The 24,786-nt window shown below is 28.2% G+C and overlaps 1 protein-coding gene across 1 annotated transcript in view; it reads left to right on the top strand.

The window, feature by feature from the left end:
• Positions 1-6,178: 6,178 nt before the first annotated feature.
• Positions 6,179-24,786, top strand: part of LOC145844393 (structural maintenance of chromosomes protein 1A-like) — a 32,778-nt gene continuing 14,170 nt past the window's right edge. Inside the window, exons 1-17 of the mRNA XM_082951790.1 lie at positions 6,179-6,319; positions 6,768-6,945; positions 9,551-9,674; positions 11,255-11,414; positions 12,195-12,352; positions 12,805-12,975; positions 13,849-13,941; positions 14,279-14,344; positions 14,624-14,781; positions 15,407-15,575; positions 15,998-16,153; positions 17,081-17,301; positions 19,159-19,312; positions 21,141-21,182; positions 23,085-23,235; positions 23,912-23,987; positions 24,163-24,232. Coding sequence (XP_082807916.1) covers positions 6,208-6,319; positions 6,768-6,945; positions 9,551-9,674; positions 11,255-11,414; positions 12,195-12,352; positions 12,805-12,975; positions 13,849-13,941; positions 14,279-14,344; positions 14,624-14,781; positions 15,407-15,575; positions 15,998-16,153; positions 17,081-17,301; positions 19,159-19,312; positions 21,141-21,182; positions 23,085-23,235; positions 23,912-23,987; positions 24,163-24,232 — 2,259 coding nt within the window. The 5' untranslated portion in view covers positions 6,179-6,207. The remainder of the gene's footprint in view (positions 6,320-6,767; positions 6,946-9,550; positions 9,675-11,254; positions 11,415-12,194; positions 12,353-12,804; positions 12,976-13,848; positions 13,942-14,278; positions 14,345-14,623; positions 14,782-15,406; positions 15,576-15,997; positions 16,154-17,080; positions 17,302-19,158; positions 19,313-21,140; positions 21,183-23,084; positions 23,236-23,911; positions 23,988-24,162; positions 24,233-24,786) is intronic.

Consider the following 24,786-nt stretch of genomic DNA (forward strand, 5'->3'; position numbering starts at 1 on the left):
AAAAAATAAGTCATGTATTTAATTAATTGTTAGTTATAGCATTTTAATTAATGTCCATATGTTGATTAAGTTTTAAATTTCTTGAAATAAAAGATCAAGTAAAAAAGCAAAAACAAATTGATATGATAAAAAGTTTGTTGAATTTTTTTTGAAACGAATTCTCTTAAAATTGAAAACAGAAGCATAACAATTCAAGTTACATATTTATTTTTTTATTTGTTTATGTAATACTGAAATGGGTTTTTACAGTATTTTTGGTTTTCAAATACCGCCAATGAACAACCTAAAAAGAGAAAGCAAATCTCCAAATACAATGCAGAAATGCAATGGAATAGAGGTATTACAATCTTTCTTACCATATGTACTGCATGGAGAAAAATAATTACTGTTACATATTTAGTTCAATTATCTATACCAACTATTAGTACTATGTCAAAATTTTCTTACACAAATAAAAAATTGTAAAGTAACAGAAGTTTTGGTGCTAACTACAAATATAAAAGTTAGAAAATTAAAGATTTTTAAGTTGAAATTTTAGATGAGAAATTTATAACTAATGGGTATACTTGTAACACATAATATATATTTTTTTAAAGGTTTTTGATAAAGTTGAAACAATTTTTTATTGATTAAGTGTGTTGGGGTCTAAATATGACTTTTAAAGCTCACTGAGTAAATTGTTGCAAGGCCTGAATCTAGTAGTTAACACACAAACAAAAAAAAAGTAAATTTGAAATTAAAAAATTAAATAGCTCAAAACAGTGTTTACAAGCAAATGGTAGCTTGATGACTGAAAGGTAAGTCTCACCAGCAGTCAATTGATCATAGTTCAGGGTGGCCACTAAAAGCTTAAACGTTCTTCCAAGTTTTAAAAGTATACACATTTTCTAGTTTCTTTTAAGAAAATTAATTAATTAATATAGTAAATAAGGTATAAATAAAAACAAATTCTACAGTAATCTTCCTTTGTTGTACCAACATATGTTTCTGTGTGTTACCGAATCAATACACATCAACTGGGTTCTGTAAAAAATAATTACTGTAATGAAAGAATAGAAGCATAGAATATAGTAGGTGTATACATGTTATCATTAGAATAAAATAATTTCTACAGATAATAGTTAATAATAGGTAAAATACTTAATATAAAATCCAACTGTTATAAAACTATATAATATTTGTAATTATTAAGTCTAAAATAAGTAAAGTAAACTAAAATACACAACAAAACAACAAATCATAATATAAACAAACCACTCACGTTAATGGAAAGAATAACTGATTCAAATTTTACTGTTGTCAATGAATGAACAATATACATTTATTACATCTAATAATTACGTCACAATATAAATTATGTTATTTCAACTATTTAATTTGTATTGCAAAGTTTGTTAATTCAGTTTTTATGTTTGTAATCTATTTTGAACAAAAATAAAACATATTGCAAGGAACATTTCAGGAAAATTTGAGATAGTTATCTCAACAAACATAGTAGGAGATAGATTTTTAAAGATCTTTAGTTATTTGCTATGTAAATAAGGTATAGTTATCTGTCTTAATTAAAAAAGATTTGTTTGATTTACTGAAATTTAAAGGACTTATTTAAATTGTATGCAAATTTTTTCATTTGAATTAATAAGCAACATTGTTATGCATATATTGTTATAGTCAAAAAATAAGTAACATTGTTATGCACAGTTTACTATCTTATTATACTTGAAAAGGTTGTAATTATTTTTGCTACCAAAACCTGGTAGTAAATAAAATATTTAATTTGCACATTATTGTTTTAGTAAAGTAGAAAATATTTTAAAGTAACATGACAGATACTGTATTACTACTTAAATGTAATTTATATTAAGTAAAATTATAGTAGTATGTAATATTTTTATTGGGTAATAACCTGGCTTGATGTCCCACCAACATCAAACTAATATTATATTACATTCAATGTTTATTTTAAGCAAAAAATTTAGGCTAAAAATAGATATTTTATACTACATACACAAATAGAATTATTTTTTTCTTAAATCTATAAACCTTAACTATTTAATTGTACTTTTAATTTATAATATAAAGCAATTAAATCAGTACAATACTTGATATTGATTACTATTCTGTAAAATAAAAGGGACACATAAGTTTTATTAGTTTATTATAAATTAACTTTATTAGATTTAGTTATTTATATACTTTGTTTAAAACAAAGTATATTTTAGACAAATAATATTAGCTTAAAACATTGACTTGTTGCCTAAACTAATAGTTTAAAAGAAATCAAATATAACATAATTTCAGTTGATATTGGTGCAACATCATCCTAGGTAATTACTATTTTTTTTATGTATTTAAAAACTCATTATTTTAGAAGTAAAATTGAATTGAAACTAAACAGCAAATAACTAGAGATCTTTAAAAATCTATCTCCTACTACGTTTGTTAAAATAACTACCTCAAATTTTCCTGAAATGTTCCTTACAATATTTAGAAAATTCTGTCAAGAAATTAAAAAAAAATAAATAAATAAAGATTTTATGATTAAAGAAAAATTGTTCTTATGTTTATTTTTTAATAATATTTATATATTTTATTTTTTTAAATTATTCTTTTGACAGAATTTTTTAGATATTGCAAAGAACATTTCCTGCAAGTTTGAGGTAGTCATCTCAAAAAATGTAGGAGAAGATAGATTTTTAGTGAAATATTATTTTCTTTTCGATTTAGTTTGTTTTTAGTTAGTAGTTATTTTTAGTAAATAATGAGTAAGATAAAAATTGAACAACTAAAAGTTATATATTATTTAGAATTTTGTTGATTGTTTAGAAATACATTGAAAGTATTCAAATTCCTTTTAATACCATTTGAAATTTTAAATCACTATGTTTTTCTTTTCAGTAAGTTTATTCAATACTTAAAGCATTTCAAATTGTATCTCAATTCTTTGTCAAAAACTTAATGAAATGTATAGCTGTAAAGAATACATATTTTTTAATTCATATTGATTATGGTGTATTTGTACAAGGTTATAAAAAAGCAAGCTATTCAAACTAAAGTTTAAAACAAAAGTAAATTAGATTATCAATACTAAGCTACAGGGACGTAGCTAGCTCAAAAAACTTACGAATCTGCAAAAACTAAAACATCTAAAATAACACGCCCTAGCGGGAACACAGCAATTTAAACTACCTCTAATATTATTAAATTTAATCTGAAAATATGCAGTTATGTTAATACATAAAAAATGGAATGTTGAAGTACGAGTGATAACTGTATACAAGGCAATTTATTTTGCTCCACACCCCATATGACTCTTAATGTCATGCCACTTGTGTAAACCCAGAAAACATTCATTAAAAATAAGTATAAAAAAAATCGCAATTTAACTCAAAAACGTCAATAATGTTTTCATTCAAACATTTAAACGTATAAAATCAAACATTTAACATAGTCAATAGTAACAACAAGTTATGCAAATTTTTGTAACATAAAACTGTATGATTTTGATTGTTGAAGCTACAGCTTCCATTAGACTCATTTGTGCATTGTAGCTTTTTGACAAAACAAAGCTTTAACGCGCTAAATGTTATAATTTGGATGTATTTAATTTGTTCAATTTTTTTACGACACTAAAAATACTAAAGAGTACATATATGTCAAAATTATTTCTCAGGAGTGCATAACTAAGCATATAATTACTCACATAAGTATACATTTAAGGTACCAAGCTACGCCCCTGCTAAGCTACAATGCTCACTTGGAGTATACATTTTAAGAACTTCAAAATTACTTTGACACTGTTGTTTACATTTATGCAAGTGATCAAAAAAACTATGTTTATGTTTTGATTTTTGATAAACAACCCTTTCTGAATAGGAGAGACATAACATCAAATGTTTTGAAGAGTTCTTGATCAACGTTCTTATGAGGTTAGCTTTGTAGCTTAGAATTGATGCTAATCAAAAAAAAAAAAGCACATAAGGGGGAGGCCTAAAATCTTAATATTCTGGAAAAACCTGGAATTTGAGAAATTTTTGTAAAAACTAATTTTGAATTAGGAATTTAAGAGTTTTGAACAAAAATCAGTAAAATACTTGAAATTTTAAAGAACTTTTACATGTTTTGTAGTGAAATTTCAACCTGACACAATAAATCTATCATTTGGATAAACATTTATTGTCATCATCAAAAATGTTTGTTATTAAAAAACACATTTAAAGTAGCTTTACAGTATCTTTTTAATGTTGTTATACCATTGAATAGAGTTCTTTACTTTAAATTTGTTTATATACTATAAATAGACCCAAAACATGTACTTTTAAAAACCTTGAAAAATTCAGAAAACTTAAAAGAAATTTATCAAAAGTCCGTGGCCACCCTGATATAAGTAGCTGCAAGTGGAAAGATAGCTTCATTGACAATACATTTATGTATTTAAAGTCTAAATTAAGTTTAAATAGCTTGCTTTTTATAGCCTTGTATAAATACAATATATCAATATATTATACAATAAATGCAATTGATATAAATACATGATAATAAATTTAATTTTTAAAGTTTAACATTCTTTTTTATTATTTAAATTATTAAGTATTTAAATTTAGTTTAACTTCTGAAAAAGAGTTTAGATACAATTTGGGAAGCTTTAAGTATTAGTTGAATTTACTAAAATATAAAATATAGTCAGTTTAACTTGCAAATACCATTTGAATACAACAAAACCTCTCCACAAATCAAACATTTAAATGTAGAGTTACAGAATAATTTCAGTTAATTGATACATTTTTTAACATCAACTTTTATTTTCTACTAAAAGGAAACTTGTACATTTGAAAACCTGAAAGAAAATTAGAAACCTAAACAAAATTTTTAAATGATCAGTGGCCAACCTGACAACAGTGTTTGTCCACCTTGTTTTTTTTTAAACCCGATCAATTTCCTGGATAGAAACTATCAAACATAAAAAGGAACAATATATCTTATATTTCAATTTTAAAGTAATTTGTATAAAATTTTTACATTAAATCTACTACTATTTAAACCTTTTAAGTGAAGGAAATTAAAAAAGTATATATATTTTTTGTTTTTTAATATAAAATTTTTATTTATTTCAAAAAATAAACTAGACTCAAATTTCATAAAAATGTATATTTTGTGCTTAACTCATCAGTTGTTTACTAAGCAATAAAGATAAAGTTTTAAATCTAGCTTATATAGTGAAAATGTAATCAATGTATAATTAATAATCTTAGAGCAAAGGGTAATTAACAATACATAAGTGGTTCTAATTACAATGCAACTAAAAATAAAAAAATATCTGTAACAACTTATAAAAGTATTTATGAAAACAAAGAAACAGTATAATCAAAGTCTTTATGTTTACATAATTTAGGTTTTTTATTGGAATACATATAGCCCTCAAGTTTAATTAAATCAAAAATGTTAAAACAAATCTTATTAATTTTAAATATTTTCAATTTATAATTACTTGCATAATCAAGGTTATTAACTAGGTGTTCTGCAATAGTAGATCTTTTTGAAGCACACTTATAGATTTATTATCGTTATTACTTGTTCTACAAAATTCATCAACACCTTTTGGAATATGCCTATTGAATATGCCTATGATATTTATCCTTTAGCCAAATTCCCTTAAACTCATTCCGACATAACTATCTTCACAGAAGCAGTTAAACTGGTAAACTACCTTACTTTTTTTATATTCTGATATCAGATCTTTGCCCCCAGGTCTAATCATTGGTCTGGATAAGAGAAAATAACTCTCGGTTTTGCTGAGTGATAAGATTTACTTACTGTTTGGTTGATATTTCTCTCTATATTTCTTGGGTTCTTATTGACATAAGGTAATAATAAAGTAATTGAACATTTGTTTGGCCCTGCTGGCTTTATTTGTTTAAACTTTTAAGGTCTAAATTAATTATTTTATTTTCAAGTTCTTGTGAATAGCCATTTTTATTTAGTATCAATTTTATCTTATTTATTTCATCAATAAATAATTTTCTTGAACAGATTGTATGTGCTAGATAGCAGAACGTTTTTATCAAATTATAATTGTTTATTGTCAAAATATTATTTATAAAAGGCCCGTGGCCTTAAGTTTTTCATTACTACTAAGTATTGAAAAAGAAATAAAAAATAAGCATTAATTGTTAGATAGTAAATATATGATAAAATAAATTATACAACATGGGTACTGGCTATCTGGAACAAATAGAAATTGAAAATTTCAAGTCTTACAAAGGAGAGTTAAAAATTCCCTTTAAAAGATTTACTGCTATTATTGGACCCAATGGATCCGGTAAGTTTTATTTCAAATTATTTAACAACTCTTTAATAACAAAAAACATTTTTATTGTATAAAAACTATTTTGATAAAAACATTTAAAAGTTAGTTAAACTAAAAATATTTTTTATTTATATACTAGATTGCATTTATATAGTGTAGTATAGTAATATATAATTCAATAACTAATAACTAATATTTATTAGTCTAAAGTTGTATATGATCAGGCAAAACATAGATTTAAAAAAACTTATAGTACCTGTAATTAACTCCAAAACTCAAAACTTAAAAGCACTAAGAGAATTTGCAGACATTCTGTTTTCACCACCACACGTTTTACTAACAACAAAACAACCACTTTAAATTTCCAAATTAAACAAGCAAAACTAAAATTGTACACGTATAAGTATGCATTTTTGCACAATTCAAAGCAGCAACAAAACTTCAACTTTCAAACACGCAGGCAAGTCAAACCTCATGGACGCCATCAGTTTTGTGCTGGGCGAGAAGACAAGCAGTCTGAGGGTGAGGAAATTATCCGATCTCATCCACGGCTCCCCTGTTGGCAGGCCGGTGAGCAACCGTGCCAGGGTGACGGCCACCTACAGAGACGAGAACGGACAGAAGATTGTGTTCTCAAGGTTTTTTGTTTGATTGAAACTTTATTAAAAAATATTGCCATTACTACCTTTATTACATTGAAATAGTTCAAGTGTTGAGAATGTAAAAATAAATTTATTTCCAAGGTTTTTGATTTTATAGGTCACTAAAGTTGTTGTCACTAGATTACCTTACATTGGAATGACAAACCATGTTTACTTAACCTTTAATTGTTTTCAAATTAAACAAATTTAATATGCTTTATAGTTTAGGCTTGTTTGAATTTTAGGATTGTGTTTTTAAGGTTTTTGGTTTGGTATTTTTTTATAGATAACTTTCACCTTAGATTGGAATGACTTGAGTTTTTAGTGTTGGCAGATAATTTTGTTTTTTAGGTGTTAATTAAATTAAAACAGTAATTTTACTTGTTAATTTGTCACTTGATGTGTGAGTGTTTGTTGCCACTTACAGAAATGAAAGCAAAATGTCGTCTTTTCAACCTTAAATAATTAGCGTTAACGCAAAGATTTTTTTAAAACCAATAAAAGAAATAAAACTACTGTTTCCAAGGTTTTGGTTTGATTAAAGTTGTTTTGTAATAGGTATAGGTAAACAATATGGTAGGCTATAATATAGTTAGTTTGTAAATCTTGAGTTATTCTTTAAATACAGGGTTGCCACTTTACCTGGAAACCTGGAAAAACCTGGAATTCGACAATTTAGGCAAAAATAACCTGGAAAAACCTGGAATTTGAGAAATTTTGAAAAAAACCTGGAAAAACCTGGAATTTTTATTAATTTTAACATTTCTAATAGTAAAATTTCGATTTGACAAAAAATCTATCATATAAATAAAAATTTTTTGTCATCATCAAACATTTTTTATTTAAAAACACATTTAAAGTAACTTTACAGTATCTTTTCAATGTTTTTATACTATTTAACACAGTTTCTTATATAGAAATTAGCTTAAAACTAAAAATAGACCCAAAAATGTGTACTTATAAAAACCTGGAAGAAATTTAGAAAACCTAGAAATTTTTTTTAAAAAACGAGTGGCAATTCTGTAAATAGTAGCATGATAAAGTAGGTTTAAAAGTTTTGTTGTAAACAGTACTTTTTTATGATTTTTTAATTAAAGATGCATTTTTGGTTAAAAAGTGACTCTCTGTCAGCAAAAGTCAGAGTCTGAGAAATTAGTAGATTTACTCTTGCATAAATTAAGGAGTACCAGTATATTAAAATGATACTGAAGCATTTATGTAGTTGTGTTAAAATAAGTAAAAAATTACTAACTTTAACTGTTAACTAAAAAAGCTTTAATTATGTTTCTTAACTTAAGTTTTGAAAAAATGTTTTTAAAATATTTTGTGTAAAAATTTGATATGAAAAAATGGTTAAATGTTTCAATTTTGCAAATAAGTAGTAATTATCAGAATTTAAGTATTAAATTTTATTCAGTAACTAAATTAAAACTTTATTGAGCAAACATAACATAGTCTGTAATTATTGTAGGAGTTTATTTAAAAATAAAAAAATCAAACAGAAAAATTAATCAATCCATAATTGCTCTATAAAAACTTTTATTTTGTAAATTAATATTTGCTAATTCATTTTTGAAAACTTTGTACAAATTTTACATGTTTTTAAACTGTAGGAGTAGTTTTTTCAACATAAAAAAGTAGTGGTTATTTTGTAGTAAAGATAAAATAACATGTAGATACTGAAAGCATTTAACCTAAGTAAATGTCATGTAATGCTACTCTATGAAATATTTTGTTAAGTTTAATTTTATTGATTGTAGCTTAAGATTAGATTTGGAATACAAAATATTTTTTGATACAATTCTGAAACTCAATATCAAAATTTGAAAATAGTTTAGAAGTCCTATTTATAACTTTTGTTTTAATACATCCAAATTTTTTAATATAATGTCAATCATTACCAAAAGTACTACTGTATCATTAGAAGTATAACGATTAATAAAAATTATTATATTTAGTTTAATTTTACATTAGTGTTATATAATCTTAAAATTTTCGCGTAAAAAAATTGTTTATGTGTTTTGCTAGTTTATATGTTGCAATTAATTTAAGACTTTACTCTAACTTTATTCAACTTCAAATTAAACATTAAATTATATAAAAAATTTACTAACTGAGGAAATTATTTATTTAACAACAAAAAAATATAAAAATATAACAAAAGAGAGTTTCATTAAGAAGTTACTTAAATTACACTAAGTTTTAAGTTTGAATAAAAAAAAAAAGCTATAAACATATAAATTTCATAACAAAAACAAACAAACAAAGATAATAAAAAGAAGTTCATAGAAAAACTTAACTTCTAAAATCATTACTAATTGCTAATTTATAGTTTTGTATTAGTTATTCAGGGTTGCCACTTTACCTGGAAACCTGGAAAAACCTAGAATTTGACTATTTATGCAAAAAAAAAAACTGGAAAAAGTTGGAATTTGAGAAATAAATAAAAAAACCTGGAATTTTGAACAAAAATCACTTAAAAACTTGGAAAAACCTGGAATTTTAAACAATTTTTACATGTTAAGTAGAAATTTTTGATTTCACATAAATATTAGCAAAATCTTTTATATATTTAGTTTTTATGTATTTATAATTTTCACAGGATAATCAAGGGAAGTTCGGCGGAGCACCAGGTGGACGGCGTGGTCGTGTCGCACGCCGACTACAACAAGAAGCTGGAGTCCATCAACATCTTCATCAAGAGCAAGAACTTCCTCGTCTTCCAAGTGAGTTTTCAGTAAAATTAAATTTTTAAGTGATAATAAACATTAATAAGTAAAATATTATATCTTAATTGTATGCCTAAAAGTTTTGAAAGCAAAGTAACTTTAATAATGTTAAATTTTAAAAGTATGATGTTTAAAAGATCATTAGTAAGAGCTAAAACTTCTCGTCCTCCAAGTGAGTTTTCAGTAAAGAAAAAGTAAATGTTTTGGTGGATAAAATTTTTGTATTTTAAGTTAAATTAAAAGTCATAATTATGTACCGTAAAGTTTTGAAAAAAAAAAACTATTAATAAGGTTAAATTTCAATGGTATGATGTATAAAAGATAATTAATAAGAGTAAAAACTTCTCGTCATCCAAGTGAGTTTTCAGCATTGTGAAAATTGATACTGTACTTTGAGTTCTAAAACGAAGTATGGAAGTTCTCAACCTTTACATGCATGAGGGGATAAATTATTGAGATTTTATCAACAAATATCAAGTCGTAAATAACCATACACAAGCTTTGATGGCTGAAGAGACTTTGGTGATGTTAAAAAAATGTTGTTAAAATTTCAAAAAAGCTTCGCGCATTTAAAACGAAGCGTAAATACAATACACAGTCGAACGCATGTTTAAAGCGTACAGTTTACAAAAGTTTTATTTCAACTGAAAATTTAAAATTAATTACAGTAACCTCTCGCTTATTTACGCACATTGTGTCCACAGAAAAAGTGCGTAAAGATATGAGAGATCGTAAAGATACGAGAGGTACCAAATATACTTACTATAATGACTGATTTTTGATATTGCTTTTAGTTAAAAGCAGACTAGGGATTTTCCCACTTTTAACAATCTGTTTACTTAACTTATTAATATATATAAAACAAAAGATAAAACTATACATACAGGAAAAAAAAAAATTAAATTTATATAAAATAATAATATTTGTAGAAAAATTTTACTAATTTTAATAATAAGAAGGTTTTACCTTTATTTATATGTGACTTGTTTGATACTTAACATTTACATTCTATTCTACTTAGAAAATTCAATTTATAATTAAGCATTCTTTTATAATTAATAAATGGTTTGGTGTCTATATTAAAATTTGTTTCTATAGCCTTTTACAAAAATATGCATTTGGTGCTGTAATAGATTTCTTCTTTGAACAAAAATATTTAAAGTATAACAAAAATGTTAATACTGAGGTATAACTAAATGTTTATCAATTAGTCAACAAACATAAGTTTACGATTTTGAAGATATAGAGAGGTGATTTAGTATTTAAAAACATATTTTAAATTAAAAATATACAATAAACCTAAGTTTTGTAATATTGAAAAAAAATAAAACTTTTACTTTTTGAATTTTTTAGAATTCTAAAATGCGTAACTAAACGAGAGTGCGTAACGTCACGAGTGCGTAAAGATGTGAGAGGTTACTGTAATAATAATTCATCACAGGGTCAGGTGCAGCTTATTTTTATACTTATTGCTACAGCTAGATTTACTTAAACGCAAAACATAGCAACTGCGTGTCTCTACCAGGTTCAAGTGGAGCTTGTTTTACAACAGCTAGATTTAATCAAACTCTCTTTAGGGTCAAGTGGAGCACGTGGCGATGAAGAACCCGAAGGAGAGGACGCAGCTGTTCGAGGAGATATCGGGGAGCAACCAGTTCAAGGAAAAGTACGAGCAGACCAAGAGCGAGATGACGGAAGCCGAGCAGGAGACGCAGTTCTCCTATCACCGCAAGAAGGGTTTGTTGATTTTGTTTGTATATTATAAAATTATAACAATTAAAAAAAAGTCTGGCGTAGTTCTAATATCACAAGAAGAAGGGCTGAAAGAATTTTATTGTATTATTATCAGTTATATTGTTAGTTATTGAAATGATCTATGTTAGTAAATTCTCCTATCACCGGAAGAAGGGTTTGTTGATTTTGTTTATATATATATATTATGTTTGTTTGTTTTATTCCAACAACTCTCTTAATACAGAAAGAAGAGTTTGTTGATTTTGTTTGTATATTATGAATTTATAACATATAAAAAAAAAAGACTAGTTCGAATATCACAAGAAGAAGGGCTGGGAAAATTTTATTGTATTATTATCAGTTGTATTGTTAGCTATTAAAATGATCTTTGTTAGTAAGTTTTAAGGGTGATATTTTGTGGCGTTTTCTGTTTTGTTTATTTATCGTTTTTTAATTGATCATTTTTAACATAGGAGTATAACTAAAAAAGCAAAAAGTTTTAAAATGACATTTACAATGTATTTCTCCTATGATTTATGTATTTTTATAGATGATTAAATCATTTTTTTATGTGGTCAATGTTAAAAGTAAAAAAAAAACAGGCTCCCCAAAGTTGTACTAACTGTGGTTATAAACTAAAAAAGAGGTGAAGTTGAAACCAGTCTGTGAAATGATGGAGAAGGCTGATTCAAATTTTTGTTTCAGCTAATTTAAAATAATTTTGTTTTCAAAAAAGTATTTTTAAGTTATCTTTAAAAAATAATAGAATAAAATAATCTGAAGGCATCGCCGCCGAGAAGAAGGAGGCTAAGCAGGAGAAGGACGAGGCGGAGAAGTACGAGAAGCTGCGGAAGGACTACCAGAACAGCAAGACCAACATCATGCTCTTCAAGCTCTTCTACAACGAAAGAGAGATCGAGGAGATCAAAAACGAGCAGATCGTTAGTTTCGGTTTTGTTACGAAAGATAAATAAGCGAACAAAAAAAAACTGAAGTTGTCAACAGCGGCATGGTTGGTGTTCTAATTCTTAGTTTTGGTTTCGTAATGTAAAATGAAATTTAATAAAAAAAAAAATTGATACACCAGTTATTTTGTTTTTGACAATAGATATGTCTAGTGCTTTATGTGAACAAGGCGAGCATGTTCTCGAAGTGTTCGTGAGCAAATTGTCAGTTTATTATTGAAAAAAGAGTTTATCTAAAAAAAAAACAGACAATATTAACAGTGATGTGTTTAGTAAAATATTTGCTACTGAGAGTCGGCACCAAGGGTGTTTGGAATAGATGTCGGTAGAAAAAAATGTACTCAAGTTTTTGAAAACAGTAAAAACAACTTTGAGAGAACTGAACACTTTTCAAAATTTGTCGTTTCAACAAACCAACTTTCAAACAGTCGAAGGACGAGGACTTCCAGCGGAATTCCGAGAGGAAGACGAGGTTGGAGGGTGAGGTGAAGAGTAGGAAGCAGGAGCAGGGCAAGGTGATGCGGGAGATGACGTTCGTGGACGCCGACATCCAGAAGAAGGAGAAGGAACTCAACAAGAAGCGGCCGCGGTACATAAAGGTGATTGATAAAAAAAATAACTAAACTGATTGAAAAAAAAGTATGTATCAAGGTAGGGAAACATAAATTATATTAATAAGCTGGTTAAAAAGTTGTAATACTAAAATAAAATAATATAATTGTAAATAAAAAAATTCTCGGTACATAAAGGACCTCGGTACAGGACCGCGGTACATAAAGGTGATTGAATTGGGAAATTGCATTTGAGATTTCATATGAATATTATTATTTTTTGAGTACTAAGATAATGTTAAAATTTAACTTAACTAAGTAAGCAAATTAATATCAACTAAAATTAGAACTCAACAAGAGAACACCGAGATATGTTAAGATAAGAAATACGTGAAGGTAGAAATAAATCAAATATCTGAGTTAATTGAATATATTAAATTAAAACATATGTCAAGGTAATAAATGAAATTTTTAATTCTGTTATCAGAAATAAACATGTGCCAAGGTGGTAAACATAAAACTTGATAGCGATTAATGAAATTAACGACTAACTCAACATGTGAAGCAGCCCAGATATGTCAATGTAATAATTAAGGACTGAAAAAGCTAATTTGAATTTAATAGCTCTAAATTAAATTGAGTGAAATATTGAGGCTAAAACATATTAAGGTGTAATAATGTCAATTTAGTTGTTAAAGTTGTTTTAAAAAATAGACAGTTCAGGCACTGTAGTTTAGGCACTACTAATACATCAAGACTACGCCAGAGTGTGAATTTGTAAATAAAAGTGTATCGAACTATCAAAATGGAAAACCGCTAAAGTGTTTTTGAAAACCAGTTCCAACGAACGCACTTGATTTAATAAGTTTGAAGAGAAATCTTCTCTCTTGCTAAATGATTTGGTAACAAACAAACACACAGGCGAAGGAGAACACGAGCTACATGACGAAGAAAGTAGAAAATTCGAAGAAATCTTTGAAAACTGCCGAATTGAGGCACGAGAACCACATGCAGGTATTATTTTAAATTTATTAATTATTTAATCATTGTTTTTAGTTACTATTTATTTTGTTATTTTTACATTTATTCACATGAAAATCACGTGCAGATTTATTATTCATTGTTATTTATTATTTATTTTATATATATTTACATAACAATCATTTTCAGTACTATTATTTATTATATTATTAATTTTATCATATTATTACTATTTTTTAAATTTATCCTTAATTTATTTATTTATAATTTTTCATTTCTTATTTGTTGTTTTTACAGCATCATGTGTTTGTTTTTAGTTACCATTTATTTCGTATTTAAAAATTTTTACACACGAAAATCGCTCAAACAGGTCATCAAGGACTTGAAGAAGCAGATTCACGAGGTCGACGCCAAAAGAAAGGAGTTTGACGGCGAGGTTTGAATTTTTGTACGAAATATTTGAGTTTGTAAAGTTTAAAGTGCTGTTTTTGTGCACATAAGACATGTAGGCAAATACGCTAACGAGGAAGTTCGTAAAATTTCAAAAGTTAAAAAAAGTAATCATATGTAATACATTTTTTAAATAATTAAACATAATCAAATGTGATTGAAAATATCATTTACGATTCGAGTTTCGGTAACTGTTTTCCAAGCAGGCAGCTTAAAAAGGGTTGAAACGAGGTAGAACGTGATTGTAAACTTTTTTCACCGCCAGATGGAGAAGGAGAGCAAGCAGTCGGGGCGGGACTTCGAGCTGGAGGAGGGCCAGGTGCAGGAGTACCACCGGCTGAAGGAGCAGGCGGCGAAGAGGAGCACCAAGATCCTGCACGAGATCGAAATACACGAGCGGGAGCAACAGGACGACAGTGAGAGGTGGGGAGAAAATTTAAAATAAATAAATAATAAATAAAGCGAGAGGTGGGGAGAAAATTGTGTGCTAATAAGAAAAAGATAAATGAAATAAAATGATTAGGAGAAAAGAATATAACATAAAATGATGTAGGCTGCAAAGTGTTCACAGTAGATGTTTTTTATTAATGAAACTACACGTAGGAACAAAATTTTTAATGAATTTGAAAACTTAATTTAAAGTATGTTGTGGATAATTTTAATAATCATTTGTTTTTTGAGAACAATCATACAGAGCTGGTAATTTTTTTTTAGAAGCATAAGTAAAAAATCCAAGTTTTAATTTAGCTTTAAATATAAATTTTTTCATCGTTTAAATTTTTTTTTTTTTTTCGTAATAACTTAAGTGTCAGAGTAGGTTTTCAATTTTTAATCAGTTTAAGTGTAAATTTAAGAACTTATTAATTTTTTTAATTAATTAGAAAACCTAAATTAAAATGTATTGTGAATAATTTTATTAGTTTATTTAAATAAAAAATACATCATTTTGCTAACTAATGCACTCAATCTCTTCAATTCTCAAAAATCAAAAAAAAAAACAACTGTTCGAAAAACGAAAACCCACTTTTTTCGCATTTTCCACGAACAGATTGGACAGGGAGCGGAGGAAGAAGGGCGAGCTGGAGGCGGAGAAGAAGCAGAAGACGAAGGAGGAGGTGGAGGCGGGGAGGCGGATCGAAAAGCTGGAGGAGTACATCAGCACGAGCAGGAAGACGCTGGCGGAGCACAAGAAGCTGAAGAACACGCTGGAGCAGGATGTGAGGAGAAAACATTATTGTTGATTGTTGTTTTTGTTAATGTTTAATTGGCTGAATATAAGAAGTTGAAGAACACTTAGCAAGATGTTGAAACTTATTATTTGTTTTAATATGAAAGCCGGACACAAAAAAAACTTGTATTTATTTCTTATAATTAAATGATAGTTTAAATGGCATAAAGCAAGTGTTATTTGAGCGTGCAAATTGAAATTAAATAAACATCTGACCAGAACATCAAACCTCACATATGAAAAAAGAATTATAACAAAATAAATGTCAAAATAAAAATACTAGTTTTAAACATTAAATTAAAAACGGAGTTACAAGCAAAGAAGAATACTAAATATTTGAACGAAATAAGAACGATAATAAAAATAATTTTAACTCGAAATTAAAATTACCATGTATAAACGTGCTCGCAGGTGGAGAAGACGGTGGAGAGGATCAGGAAGATCAACGAGGAGCTGGAGGACGTGATGAAGCGGCAGGGGGACGCGAAAGTGGACAGGACGGAGAGCAGCAGGCAGAAGGGAAGGCAGGAGCTGCTGGAGAACTTGAGGAGGTTGTTCCCTGGTGTGGTGAGTTTCGTTATGGGGAATTTTATTTTTTAAGGCAGAAGTTGTTTGAGGAGATTGTTACCTGGTGGTGTGAGTTTTGTTAAAGGAAAGTTTATAGTTAAGGCAGGAGCTGCTGGAGAACTTGAGGAGATTGTTCCCTGGAGTGGTGAGTTTCGTTATGGGGAGTTTTATTGTTTAAGGCAGGAGTTGTTTGAGGAGACTGTTTCCTGGTGTGGTGAGTTTCTTTGAAGGGGAATTTTATTTTTAAGGCAGGAGTTGTTCGAGGAGACTCTTCTCTGGTGGGGTGAGTTTCTTTGAAGGGGGTTTGTTTTTAAGGTAGGAAGTGCTTGAGATTTTGAAGAGATTGTTCTCTGGTGTTGTGAGTTTCTTTGAAGGGGATTTTACTTTTAAGGCAGGAACTGCTTGAGAGTTTGAGGAGACTGTTCCCTGGCGTGGTAAGTTTTATTGAAGGGAGTTTTAATTTTAAGGTAGGAAGTGCTTGAGATTTTGAAGAGATTGTTCTCTGGTGTTGTGAGTTTCTTTATAGGGGATTCTATTTTTTAAGGCAGAAGTTAATGAAATATCAAAATATTGTCTCAAATAATAAATTTTTGGTGTAAAATTAAAACTAAATTATTTAATTTGAAGAGTTGCATTAAACAAAAGAGTTATAAATTACTTGTAAACACATTAAAAAATCTTAATTCAAATACTTTAAACGCAGCATATTTTTTAACAATGTTACAAATCTGATCGCAACCACCTTATCATCAACAGATTGGCAGGGTGTTAAACTTGTGCGAGCCAACTTTAAAATAAACAAACATCCTTAAAAAACTTATACTTTTTAAACGCTATAAGACAGAACATGGCTGTTTCAATGTAAAATTAATGATTTTTTTGTACAACAACACCGTAAACTTTCCATCTGAAATGAATCACCAACAGCACGGCCGGGTGCTGAACCTGTGCGAGCCGATCCACAGCAAGTACAAGATAGCCATCACGAAGGTGCTGGGCAAGTACATGTACGCCATCGTGGTGGACACGGAGAAGACGGCGCGGGACTGCATCCAGTACATGAAGGAGCAGTGCGCCGAGCCGGAGACCTTCCTCCCGCTCGACTACATCGACGCCAGGCCCGTCAACGAGCAGCTGAGGGAAATCAGGTTCGTGAAATTATGTTTTTATTTTTTATTTAAAATAGTAATTTACATAGTGTTTGTTTTGTTCACATACGCTTGGGGAAATCAGATTCGTGAAATATTTTGTATTAAATGATTTTAAATTAAAAAAATATTCTACGTAGTGTTTTGTTTATATATACTTGGAGAAATCAGGTTTGCTAAATGTTTTGTGTGTTAATTTTTTTATTTAAACTAGTAGTTTACATAGTGTTTGTTTTGTTCACATAATTTTTGGGAAATCAGGTTTGCGAAATGTTTTGTGTAATGTGCTTTTGTTTTTAGTTAAAATAGTAGTTTACATAGTGTTTGTTTTGTTCACATAATTTTTGGGAAATCAGGTTTGCGAAATGTTTTGTGCAATGTGCTTTTGTTTTTAGTTAAAATAGTAGTTTACATAGTGTTTGTTTTGTTCACATAATTTTTGGGAAATCAGGTTTGCGAAATGTTTTGTGCAATGTGCTTTTGTTTTTAGTTAAAATAGTAATTTACATAGTGTTTGTTTTGTTCACATAATTTTTGGGAAATCAGGTTTGCGAAATGTTTTGTATTAATTTTTAAATCAAGTTAATATTTTGTATATTTTTTTGGTCATATACACTCGGGGAAATCAGGTTTGCGAAATTATCTTTTTTATGTTAGATTATTTTAACTGACGTTTGTGACAGAGAGTTTGTATTAAAAAAAATGAAGAGTGTGATCGATTTGTTTGTCTGTTTTAATTTAAAGAGTGCAAGTGATTGGCAATTGATGTAATTGATCGAGGGTTGATTGAATAAAAAAAAATTGTAATAATTTTTTATAAAATTTATATTATTGCGTACAAATAGATTAAAATAAGGTTCAAGCTCAAATAGTAGAACGAACAACACTTAAAAATTAATATTTTGTTTGACTTTTTTTTATTTGCATAAATATCTAATCAACAAGCGGTTTAAAAAAATATTTTTGATATCAAAAAAAAAATACTGTTTGTCAAATCTCCTAGAAATTAATGTCCCGCGATAAAAAAATAGTTTCAACCTACGCAAATAACCTCTCCTATATAAACAATCTACACCTTCTGGAGTGAAGTTGGTGATAAGAATGTGATAAGAGTTCATCAAATTAATATATTTAAATCATCAAACACAGCGAACCTTCTTCTGGAGTGAAATTGGTGATAGACGTGATCACTAACTAAAATTAGTGTTTGGAATATTTTATGTATTTATTTTTATTTTTTTAATATACGAGAAGAGAAAGGTAAAATCAGTGATAAACGTGATCTAGTAAAAATTTAGCATTATGTTGTTAAATGAGGATTTTTTTAATAAATAGATTATTATTGCAGTTGACTTGATATTATTAAACTTTATCAACTAATAATTTAGTATTATAATTATGTTATACTATTTGTCAAATCTTCTATAATTAATTTCTCACAATAAAAAAATCACCTTGACTTATATAAGTAATTCTAATATATAACCTGTATACAGCTGGTGATAAATATTTAATAGGAATTCATCACGCAAATATATTTCATCAAACACAGCAAACATAACAGATATTTTTATATCAAACATGAGGGTCTATTTTATAAATAAAATATTATTACATTATAAATTTAATCATCTAAAATTTTAAACCAACAGCGAACGTGACTAAAATTAGTGTTAATTCTATTAATAATAATTTAGTATTATAATTTTGTTATACTCAGGGTCGCCGCTTTACCTGAAAACCTGAAAAACCTGGAATTCGACAATTTAGGCAAAAATAACCTGAAAAAACCTGAATTTTGTATAACACTATTTGTCAAATCTTCTGTAAATAAATTCTCACAACGCATTATTACAGCGAACCTTCCGGAGTGAAGCTGGTGATAGACGTGATCAAGTACGAGGTGGCGTGCGTGAAGAGGGCGCTGCAGTTCACCTGCGGCAACTCGCTGGTGTGCGAGAGCGCCGAGGACGCCCGCAAGGTGGCGTTCGGACAGTACCAGAAGAGAAAGGTGCTTTGTTTGTTTTATGCTGTTTCTATTAGCAGTACCAGAAGAGAAAGGTGCTTTGTTTGTTTGTTTTATGCTGTTTCTGTTAGCAGTACCAGAAGAGAAAGGTGCTTTGTTTGTTTGTTTTATGCTGTTTCTATTAGCAGTACCAGAAGAGAAAGGTGCTTTGTTTGTTTGTTTTATGCTGTTTCTATTAGCAGTACCAGAAGAGAAAGGTGCTTTGTTTGTTTTATGCTGTTTCTATTAGCAGTACCAGAAGATAAAGGTGTTTAGGATATTTTTTAAACTGAGCACTATTTGTAAATTAGTATCATTGTTAACTTTAACAGCTGAAAGTTTTATATGTTATTTTTTAAATATAAGATAGAGATAGAGGTCATAAGATTAACATTTTACTTGCAAAAGGCACAAACTATAAAACTTGAAAAATCTTCTACATTGAAAAATATATTTTCCTATTAATTTTAAGCAACCAGAAGAGAAAGGTATTTGGGCTGTTTTTTTTTTCTTCTATTTTTGTTGGCATACCGGGATAGAAAGTTACGAGAATAAATACAATTTTTGCAGTTTATTTAAACAATTAAACTTTAAAGTTGACCAGTTTAATGAAAAATAAGTTTTAAAAAACTAAATATAGTCGATGGTTTAATGTACTTGAACTTAATTTTGACTTAGGTTCATGCTTTATATTTAAACGAACTTTATACTAGTTTATTTTTTGATTTTACCCATTCTAAAACTTAAATTACGAGTTAAAGTTTAAATCTGTTTCAATTAAAATAAAATTTGCATCTAACATATCAATTTATTTAAATCTAATTAAAAAACAAACTCAATGTTTTAGATTTCTTGTATAATTTCAAGTGATTTCGTAAAAGTGTTTCTGTCAGCTTTGAGGAAAATAGCTACAGAAAAAAAGAAGCATAAGGAAAGTAGAATAAAAGTGATGATATAAAGACTTAAGATTTAGTAATATAAATAAAGACGAGTACAAACAAAAACAGTGGTTTTAGCTGAGCTTTTAGTTTTTTCAAAACAAGTAGTAAGAAGTTGTAATGGGAAAAGTTTTGTGCTTTTAGTTAATTAAGTGATGAGCAAATTAAGATTGATAAAAGTTAGCGTTAGATTTACAAAAAAGAAAAGTGAAAAAGTAAGAATTGAAAAAGGAAGTTTAATGAGACAGCAATAAAGTCTTCATAGTTAGCTTATTGTGAGATATTAAAAAAAAAGGTTCCAAAAAGCACAACAAAAATGTTTTCAATCAAAGGAAAACATCAGCAAAATAAGAATAAGAAGGTGTAAGTGTAAAAATTTAGAAACATCAGAAAAATTAGATATTTTAAAATAATTAATTTTAAAGATCCACCAAGTTTTGGCCTGGTATAAAAAATCTTATCAAAAAAAAATCCAAGTTTATAAAAAAATACATGAGAAATAAAAAAAGTAAAAGGGTCAGAATACCAAGAATAGAAAAGCAAAATGAAAGATTGTCAAGAATGAATGAAGTGAGTGAAAAGTGAGATATGGGAGCTGAAACATCAGAAAAACTAAACATCTAAAAATAGGTAGTTTAAAAGATCCACCAAGTTTTAGCTTAGTATAAAAGTTCTTATCAAAAAATCTTTTACAAATTTTTAAAAAGCGCCCGTAAAGAAAAACAAGATAAAATGTTAAGAGTAGAATAAAAAGTGTAAAATTGAAAAGGTAGCACGAAAAAAGTGACAGTTTAGAAAAGGAAGTTGTGAGAAGAGGACAACACGTTTACAGTCACACTTGAGATTTTCAAAAATATTTAATAATTTGGAAATAATTTTTATTTATTTTCACGCAGACGGGCTACGGACACCAAGACAACATACCGAAAAGAAATCAGGTTTTTGTTTTTACAATTAATATTTTTCTAAAAATTACGATGTTTTACGCTTTTTTTTTCTCCGCTTTCACAAGCTTTATTTTTATCACTTTTGTCGTTGTTGGATGAAATTAGCGCCTTCATTTGCTTTTAAAATTACGAAATCAAGAAGAAGTCAAACTGAAATCTTATTTGTTTATGTTTAAAGTAATTTTCACTTCATATAATTTACAACGCTTTGATATTTCACTTGTTTTGTAAGCTGCTTCTAACACACTTTGCCTGCTTGCTTGTTTTGTTAAAGCTTTGAACACTCTAAATTTAGCTTTTAATTCTGACATATTTGCATAGTCGAATTATTTGAACTTGAAAATATTCACAGAATTTGATTTAATTTAATTTTTAACCCATTTTTGAACGGTAATGTATATGTTTTTACAATTAGTTTTTAAGTTTTATAGTTGAGTTATATATTCAGTTCGTATGATTTTTCTTTTTATTATTTTTGTTGTTGTTGTTGTTGTTGTATTCAACAACATATTTCTATTTCGCATTAACTTTACGTTATTAGTATCTTAGGATTGTGTCTTAATTTAACTTTTTGAGCATACTATCAGAGTTTTTATTATTTTATCGTTTTATTTTAGAGGTTGACTTGATTTAAAAAAAAAACTCATCCCATCAATAAAACTTTTTTTACTGAAGGTTATGATCATAATTTTTTTGAGTTAAGTTTTTTAAAATACTTGAAAATACAATGTTAAGTTTGTAAATGCCTTTTCACCCTTTGCTTTTATATTTACTTATCTATGTTTTGTAAAGGTAATATTAGAACGTTATTTAAATTGTGCTGTTGCTATATCTAAAATATATACATTATGTAAAATGTTATCAAGACTAAAATACTCTCATTTTGAAATCTTTAAATTGATTTTTAGTTTATCTTGTATAAGTTATCACCATTTACCCAAAATTACTAATTAACCAACGCCTAAAGTTGTCGAAGTATGATAGTAGTGATAAAAAGTATTGTTTCTACCATTCTTTAAATTTTTATTCACCTTTAAGGCCTAATAACTATAGCCACAAACTTAAAATTATTATTTTTGATGTGAATATCACATGCATGTGTTTGTGTAGCTTCTTGATTTTTTCAACTACTTAAAACGCTTAGTTTCATGTTTTTTACTTTGTCATTTTCGCATTGCATGCTTGTATGTGACTCACATTAGAACGACTAAGCGCGACAAAGAACGACTTTAGAGCTTTGTACTGCCGACTAAAATTGTCGTCTCATCTTTTGCTTTGATATTTTTTGCGTTTGCTAATACCACTTAATTTAAATGAAATAAAAATGACATCTGGAAGCCCTTTGCTTAAATAATGTTTTGTATTTTTAACAACACAATTAGTCAAACAAGGTATGTTGTGTTCAAGTGAACGCCGTTTTATCATGTGTAGTTTCTAAATTCTTTAAAAACTATTTAAATCCACTTACTATTTTATGCTTTGCCACTTTCCGCATGACCGAGACAACTTGAAGCCCTCTGCCTACGGACGCTCTTGTTTTTCCAGATTTCAAAAATCTGTTAAGATAGACGCATCCGTTGGCAGACGGCTTTGAAAAACGAGATAACACAATAATCGAGCGAAATAATAAACGTGGAAAGAAATTTTTTGCTTTGATATTTTTGTGTTTGCTAATAAATGACATCTCAAAGCCCTTTGTCAATAGGCGCTCTTGTTTTTCCAGATTCAAAAAATCTCCCTTGGTTTCCTAAAATTTATAATCTGGAAAATGAGTGCGCCCACTGGCGGAAGGCTTTTAAAAACGAGAAATCAAAAAATGATAAAATAAACAAAAACGAGAGAATAAAAAACGAAAAAACGCAAACGAGAGAACACGTTGCAATGTGTAAACAGGCGGTGGCGTTGGACGGCACGCTGTTCCAGAAGTCGGGGGTGATCTCGGGAGGAGCGAGCGATCTGAAGAAGAAGGCGAAGCGGTGGGACGACAAGGTGCTCATCGACCTGCAGAGCAAGAAGGAGAGGCTCACCGAGGATTTGAAGCAAGGTTCGGGGTGTTGCTGTCGGGGTTGCCACTTTACCTGGAATTTGACAATTTAGGCAAAAAAAAAACTGAAATTTTAACAGTTTTCACATGTTCAGTAGTAAGGTTTTTATTTGACTCAAAAGGTCTGTCATATAAATAAAAAGTTTTTGTCATCGTCAAACATTTTTTTTAATAAAAAATACATTTAAAGTAGCTTTACAGTATCTTTCCAATGTTTCTATATTATTTAACACAGTTTCTTACCTTAAATTTAACTTTAAACTAAAAATAGACCCAAACATGTGTACTTTTAAAAACCTGGAAGAAATTTGAAAAACCTAAAAAATTTTTGAAAAAACGAGTGGCAACCCTGTATATACTCTTTAAAAACCTCAAACGACGTTTGGAATTTGAATTTTTTAGTTTTAGTTAAATTTGAAAAATTATACAAATATTGAACTATACACAGTTTTGAAAAAAAAAAATATTGAAGGCCTTAAACAAGTTATAAAGTAGATACAAAAGTATCACCTTTTTTCGTGAAAACTTATAAAACTAATTTACCAATGAAAAAAAGCATATGCTAGACTATGGGACGAATAAAATAAGTTGATATGAGTGCAAATTTATGTAAATTATTACAAAGGGGAGAATAAAATAGGTTGATATGAGTGCAAATTTATGTAAATTATTACAGAAATGAAGGGACGAAGGAAGGAGGCGGACCTTCAAAACGTCACGAGTCAGATAGAAGGACTGAAGAACAGGATCAGGTGAATCTAAATTGCTTTTTTGAAATAATAAGTATGGCTCGGAGCCCTGTGCCATTACACTCACTTGTTTTGCAGATTTTTTACATAAAATTACAATAAGAACTTTTACAACCTATAATACGTGCACAAAATGCAATATAGTATTTATACGTTATAACGCATAATCTTTACACAGGTACTCGATGAACGACCTGCAGAATTCAGATAATGGTGGCATAAAGGGACATCGGGAGACCATAAAGCTGGTTTGTATCAGTGATTTGTTCGTATTTTGTAGGGGTGCACGACTGTTCGATTTCGGACAACTCAAGTACCGGCAGTTCAAATTCTTAAAAAAAATACTTGAATGACTATATCTAAAAAAGTAGTATGTATTTAAATAATTGAAAAATAAATATGTAAGTTTTACTATTAAGCCGTTTTTAAATTTTGTAAAATTTTAATTATTTTGGAGATATGTCTTGAATAGTTTTTTAACCATAGTAATTTCAAGTAGTTTTGAAATATCTCAAAACATATTTAAAACTTTGCTAAAAGAGAAAATGTTTTTGTTCATACTAATAATAGTTTTACACGTATTTTTCTTTTTTCAAATACATCTTACTTTTTGAGATATGTTCTCTAAAATATTTTGTAACAGTTTGAGTTGTCTGAGCTTGAATTGTCCGAATCAGAAGTGTTACGTAAGCATCGTCATTTTTTAGCAACTGCTCTGGGTTTGAAAGCTGTCTTAACAAATTATGCTATGTAGCAAGTATTTCATTAAAAACAGCTTTTACATACCAGACGGTTAAGCTTT

This window comes from Thalia democratica, chromosome 9 (assembly GCF_965202585.1).
Source record: "Thalia democratica chromosome 9, ktThaDemo2.hap1.1, whole genome shotgun sequence".
Lineage (NCBI taxonomy): Eukaryota > Metazoa > Chordata > Thaliacea > Salpida > Salpidae > Thalia > Thalia democratica.